The sequence below is a fragment of the Echinops telfairi genome, unplaced genomic scaffold (genome assembly GCF_000313985.2).
Source record: "Echinops telfairi isolate 266 unplaced genomic scaffold, ASM31398v2 ScPeMD7_443;HRSCAF=831, whole genome shotgun sequence".
In the NCBI taxonomy this organism is placed as follows: Eukaryota; Metazoa; Chordata; class Mammalia; order Afrosoricida; family Tenrecidae; genus Echinops; species Echinops telfairi.
In genome coordinates this window covers 33951222-33958009 of record NW_022104341.1, presented here as the reverse complement: position 1 = coordinate 33958009, position 6788 = coordinate 33951222, and the positions used below count along the sequence as shown (strand labels likewise).

At 39.3% G+C, this 6788-nt stretch overlaps 1 protein-coding gene across 3 annotated transcripts in view; it reads right to left on the bottom strand.

Moving 5' to 3' along the window:
- ODF2L (outer dense fiber of sperm tails 2 like) overlaps positions 1-6788 on the bottom strand; it is a 64611-nt gene that overhangs the window by 44984 nt on the left and 12839 nt on the right. For all 3 annotated transcript variants that reach the window (XM_045292096.1, XM_045292097.1, XM_013003884.2), the window contains exons 2-3: positions 4436-4605; positions 1318-1450 (exon numbers count right to left, since the gene is read on the bottom strand). In XM_045292096.1, coding sequence (XP_045148031.1) covers positions 1318-1450; positions 4436-4548 — 246 coding nt within the window. In that variant the 5' untranslated portion in view covers positions 4549-4605. The remainder of the gene's footprint in view (positions 1-1317; positions 1451-4435; positions 4606-6788) is intronic.

Genomic DNA, 6788 nt, shown 5'->3' with positions numbered 1-6788 from the left:
CTTTACCTGTAATTAGTGGGCTTGCACGCCCCCAAAAGGTATATAGGCCTGGGCTAGCAATAGAGCTCTCTCACGCTGGTCTCACCCCCTCCCTCGCCTCTCTTCCTCCTCTCCTCTCCCATCCTTGCTCCCTTGTTCCCTTGCCCTCCTTCCCTTCCCCCTCTCTCCACGGGGACCACCAAGCGGGGCTGCGGTGAGCAATGTTACCATGTCATGTGTCTGACTGCATTATTGTAATGTCTCTTCTATCGCTCGTGCTCTCGATGACTTTAATATAATACTTATATATCTCAACCACACAATTGTGCTTACTGAATCCGTGGGTAGTGGTGGGGGGCTGGCCCCCCTCAACCTAATTTACAACATAGGATGTTAAAGTAAAATTAAATAAAAATAAGCTATTATCAAGAGCTTACACTTCAGTGCTTTTTCTTTAAAAATTATAGAACATAGTACACTTTTTGCTATGAACTCAAATTTTAGTATGCTGAAATTTTATAATACAGGATTTTCTTTTTCATATAGCACTATAGAAAATAGATACATTTCCTCTCTCTGAATAATTCAGTTTTAAAATCATTGTTGAGAAAAGCTGATTTTCTAGTTTAACTCTTGGTAAGTCAATCACCAAGATAGATATGGAGTTAGTCTGAGTTTTCTAGAGAAACAAAAGTAGAGACACTCATAGATGGAAAAGACAGAACTTTATATCAAGGTAGAGGCCCCACTCGGTCCATGTCAAGTCCATGGGGCAGGTGCTAGCTGGGGCCCCTCCAGAGTTGGCAGTGCTGGACGATGAAGCACCAAGGTGAAGTGAGAAGCTGAGGAATGACTGGCCAGTGGGTGCCTTCGTGTGGATCCAAGGTCAGCAGGAACAAAGCAGGGCACCAACATTTCCCAGGAACAGCAGCCCACATGGCCTGAAGCCAGGTGCAGAATCCAAGCAGGCAGGAAGGCAAGAAAGGGAAGCCAGTTCTCTTCAGTGTCTCCGTCAGAAAACAGTCACACCCCAAAGGAAGTGTCATCAGGCTCTTACTCCACCCCTCCCTTCACACAGGTCAGCAAATAAACATAACCCTAACTATGACAGAGGGCTTCTCATTTAACCTCTTACCAGCCATCTGTCTAAGATGAATTTCTTATAACATTAAAAGTAGGAGATTCATTGCAGTTAATGACATAGAAATAAAGAGCAATGAATAAACCCCAATTTTGGTATCAGGTCCTATATGAGCAAACCTATCTAAGATAGTCAGTTATGTATTCTGATTAGACCAGCTTTTCATTTTATTAAACAGTCACAAGTGAAATACTCACATCTTCAAAAGCAATTCTTTCAATGGTGTCTTTAAATAGTGACAGAAGTAATTCCAGGGAACAGGTTACCATCTCAGCTTCCTCAAGTGTTGCTTCCAGTGCAGTCTTTTCATTTAGAATGTCTTGCTTCAGGCTAATTATATATGGACAAACGCAATTCAAGTTGAATATGTCACACCGACAAATTATATACTTATACAAATATAGCATAAACCAAAACAACAAACAGCAAGCAAACCCATTGTCCTGGAGCTGATTCTGACTCATGCTGATGTACAGCTAACTTAAAAGTTGACAGTTCGAACATACTGAGTGGCTTTGTGGAATAAACCTGAGTTAGTCAATTGTGCCCACCTGGCCGATAATCACATGTGGGGCTAATTGAAAGGCGGAGGGATAAATGGGTGGTGAGCCTCACCTTTCTAGTTCTTGGGTCTCTTGTTTTGTGATGGTTGCACCAGGTGCAGCTGCCTTAGCAGTTCCCTGCTTCAGCTTGCAAGATTGACTTCCTACAAGACATCCCCAAGAAGCTACATGGACCTATCCCGATGCAGCCCTGGGTGCTGGAGCAGCCGTGTGGAGACCCCTGCTAGTGCTGAGATGCTTGTTCATTCACTGACTCAGCTTTCCTCCTGCAGTCGGCATCATTGCCTCTGTTTTGTGAGGTGGAGGACTTTGTGGACTGGTGTTGGGTTAATGGGTTAATGTTGGACTTGTGGGCTTGGGCAGCATTGGGTTGGGATGTTTTCGTGATGCACATTTTCTTTACATAAAACTCTCTTATACATGAGTTGCTGTGGATTTGTTTCTCCAAAGTACCCAGACTAAACCCTTGAAGAGTTGCTTCAGAAAAGCTCATAGTCAAGAAAACCATACGGGGGCAGTTCAACTTATTAACAGATAGGGGTGCCATGAAATATAGCATAGTCTAACCAAACATTACAATTCCACAAACCGGTCTACAAAATGTGACAGTAAATTGTTACTGCAAAATATTAATTCCCAGCCCCCCCATTCCCGCCCATACACTCTAACATTTTAAGAAGCCTTGGTGGCAAAGTGGGGAAGTGCTAGACTAGGCTGCTAACCAAAAGACAAATCCGCAGTTCAAATCCTCCAGTTATGAAGATGTAGCAGTCTGCTACCATAAGGATTAGAGCCTTGGAAACACTTTGCAGCAGAATATTCTGTGCTATAGGGTCACTAAGTGCTCCGGTGGTGTAGTGGGTTAAGCACTGAGCTGCTAGCCTATTTGAAACCACCAGCTGCCTGTAGTACAAAGATAAGGCGTGGTGCTTCCACAAAGATTTGAAGTCTAGAAACCCAAAGGGGCATTTCTACTGTGTCCTATAGGGTCACTAGAAGTTGGAAATCAACTCAATGGAGAGAGCTTTTTCCTGGTTTTTTTATAGAGTTGCTATGAAGAGGAATCAATTCAAGGGCAATGGGGTCCACTTTTTTTTTAATACCTTCTGTACATTGGGAAAACAAGTTTGAAAATGTGAAGATACACATTTGCACAAAGACCACCATAAGCAATGTTTCACTGCACTATGTTTAACAAATAATTATTCAATATCACCTTTCTGGTTTGTGAAATATGTGATACGTATACATCTTTTCTTCTTCCTTTCCTTTTCCCCTATACCAAATCCAAAAAGATTGCTCTTTCTAGGCCCCAGTCTCATCTTGGCTTGAAACTTACTTTTCTCTACAAAAACTTCCTTCAGAAGAATAAGCTATCCAAATGGAAAACAAAAAACTAAAATTTCCTAGATATCTAGAAATCCTTCCATTTGGCTTTATGGTATATTATTATTCTTCAAAACACAATGATACTATTTGTTATCTTGACTACATTTTCCTAGGTACATCTTCTCCAGCACATTCTTATGGTCCCGGAGCAGAAAGCTTCATATTGTTCTTTTTCAGCCAGCAGGCAGGCTTGATCTGTGATTGCCTGCCAATGAGTTACAGAAGGTGTCTGAGTTTATTGCGCCCAAAGGTTCGAGGACTGTCCCAGCGGGAAGAGGACAGTACGGTTTTAAACACCAGGAAAAAAGGGTCATGGGAACTGGTGAAGAACTTGGTGAAGTAGAAATGTTTAGCAACCTCTGGAAGCAGGATTCCAAAGGAGGCTTGATTTATATAATTAAGAACCCAATCCATGTAAATAAATTGTATTGCTAAGAACTTCTGCTTCTCAGAAATATTGTACTCCCAATACTCTTACAAGTTAAGACAACCCTGAACCCAAAATAGGCTCAAAAGAGTTAAACTTTGACTATAAAGGAAATTTGAGATATGCCTTAAATCATTTTTTTCATTCATTTTACTTCTATGTAAGAGTTATTTGGATTAAAAACCTAAGCCTACATTTGAGGGGATTAAATAAAATTCTAATTGATAAGAAATCATTGTATGTTTATTTAATTAGTCGCTTTCTTTTCCATTATGAAAGGGCGCATCTTCCGTTGAAGGCATCTTAGGGGTGATGTCAGAAGGGTGGTCTTAAAAAACCACTGACTAAATGTGGTGACTTAGGAAGACACTGGTTATAAATGACATTTATCCATTATTAAAAACTGTGGGTAGGAAGTGAATGACAATTTTATATAGAGTGAAATGTGATTTTCATTAATAACAAGTGTAGAAACTCTATCTATCTAGTGATAAATAATGATATTTATAAAAGGATTGTCTCCTTTGGGAGACAATGACCCATATAAGAAACTAGCATATTCCCAATTCTAAAGAACCAAAATATAAAAGGTATTTGTTAAATAGCAATATACCAAATAACACTAAGTTAGTACTCATTAACCATTATTTCCAGTATTTTGTAAGATTTATATTTTCATTTAGCTTAGCTGATAACATTGCTTCACAGATCCTTGATAAGGTTTTCAGTTGCAATTGTTTTCCATAAGATGTCAAAAAACTAGCCAAATTCTACTATATGAGTATATTTGTAATCAGATTAAATAAATATTGAATACTGCATCTGAAGATATTCTTGCAAGAAAGCTGCATTTGGTTCAAATAATTTATGTTAAAGACAAAATATAAAATCTTTAATTCAGAAAATTAAAGTACAATTTGCTGTCCAGGCCCTTACCAGCTGAGATGACTTTCACTGGCACGCCGCGGCAGGTGTTCTTTCTCTAACGGGCTTTGAAGATGAAAAAATAGTTCTGCTGAATGACTTCCATCCTGTTTAGGCTTCTCCATAAATTCAGTCAATAGGTTTACAGGTGGTTTCCACAACTTGTTCACATAAACTGAAAACTGGGAAATGATGTAGTTGTTAAATTCAGCATTTCAATAGTTACGCTTATTTCCTCTCATTACCCTATGATATAAGATGCTTTTGAATTCTGGAGTTGGCAAAGAAGACCCTACAACAACACAAGATAAAGACTTACAGGTGCATTAGTGGAAAACATTTCAAAGACAAAATCCCACTAATCGCAAATCAGATCCAAATTGTGTAGCACAACCATTCAATGCCAATTTCTGTACAGTTGCCAAAAACAGCTATTTTCTACTTAATCACAACAATGTAGAAAAAAATTTATTAATCTCTCTCTGAAGATAAAGAACTGCAGTAGGAATGGAAAGCAGATATAATGACCATAGGTTAAAACTATTGGCCTCAGTTCATTAAATCCAACCAATAAGAAGTATATATTATTTTATGCCAAATTCAACCTACTACTACCAAGTCAATCCCCAATCATAGAAAGACTACAATCCAGAGCAGAATTGCTCCATAGAATTCCTGAGACTATAAATCTTTATGGAGCAGAAAGCCTCATCGTTTTCTCTGGAACAGCTGAGAGGTTAGCATTCATTGATGGTTATATGCCCAATGCTAAACTCACTGTGCTACCAGGGCGCCTTTATTTATGCCTAAAACTCTGGAGATAAACATACTTTAAAAAATATTTGCCCACAGAGGGTACAAAGATAAAATATTCTTTTTAAAACAGACCTTTGAAAATTATATCCGTCTATTCCCAATTCCCAGTTTAGGATCTCACTTGTGGTGACAATGAAGGGACTCCACAGACTAGTCCTGCCACATTTACTAAATGACTTCATTGTTTTTCCCAAACTTGGAGATTCTTTTTAACATGAATATGAAATTCCTTCAAAATGGCTCGATGTTAAGTAATGAGTTACAGCTTTTCAACAAATAAGTGTTTTTTTATCATTTTAATATAGGGTAATGTGTATCCCTAACTTAATTTTGTTTATGTACATGTAAATGTTATATTTAAAGGCTGACTTACATTTTTCTAGCGATAGTTACAGTTTGTAGTTCATGTTACCACAAGTAGTCTGTAACTTTGGGGAGCGTTGTAGTTTGCATGCTTCTATAATACTAGAATCTATGCCACCTGCATTTTAAATACCAGCTGGGTCACCATGCTGGACAGATTTGAAACACTGAACACGACTGACCAAAGATCAGACCAGCTGTGTGTGGGAAAGCATCAGAAACATTACAAATGCAGAGAGTAAAAGGTCATAAGGGACGGGGGAGGGAAAAGGACCAAGTGGACTGCAGAAGAGACGTGCTCTGGGATGCAGAAAAGCTAGAGCCAATGGAAGAAATCATGAAACAAAAGAGCTGAGCAGAACATTTTAATGGGGGCTTCAGAAAAACAAAACATTACATTGAAATGTTCAAAGACCGAGAGTTAGAAAGCCAAAAAGAAGAACACGCTCAGCATTGCTCAAGATGAAAGAACTCAAGAAAAAATTCAAGCCTCCAGTTATGACACTGAAGACCTCAGTGGGTCAAACATTAACAATGCAGAAACTATTCAAAGAAAATGGAAGGAACGTGCACCATCATTACATCAAAAAGAATGTCAACATCCAGCCCTTGCAAGAGGTACTTTATGATCAAGATCCTATGGTATTAAAAGACAAATTCCAAGCTACATCAAAGGTATTGGGAGAAAATAACACTCCAGGATTTGATGGCGTACCAGGTGAAATATATCAATAAATGAATGTGGGTTGGGTTGCCTATTCTAGAGAAGAAACCCCCATAGTTTAGGAACAGGGATAGGGATAGATATGTAAAGAATTTTCTACCCCCCAAAAGTGGCTCAGTTAGTGTGGAAACAGGTAAGTCCAGTCTCATTTAAGTCCATGAATCAGATGTTAAGCTGGGGGCTGTTCTTGACTAAAGTAGCTGCCAGTGTCAATGAGCCAGGAAGCAGGAAGACAAACGGAAGCAAGAAGACCACAGGTTGCTGGAGGCAGAGGGAGATGAATCTGGGGTCAACAAGTCAGGCTCATGGCGACAGAGTCAGTGACTCTAAGGCTGGCAGGCAATATGGCAGGTCGCTGATAGCTCCCAGGATCTGTGATGAACCAGATGCAGGATGTGGACCAGCAAGAAGTGAAAAGCCTTCCCACAGAGTCTACCTAAATAGATTAAACCACATGCCACC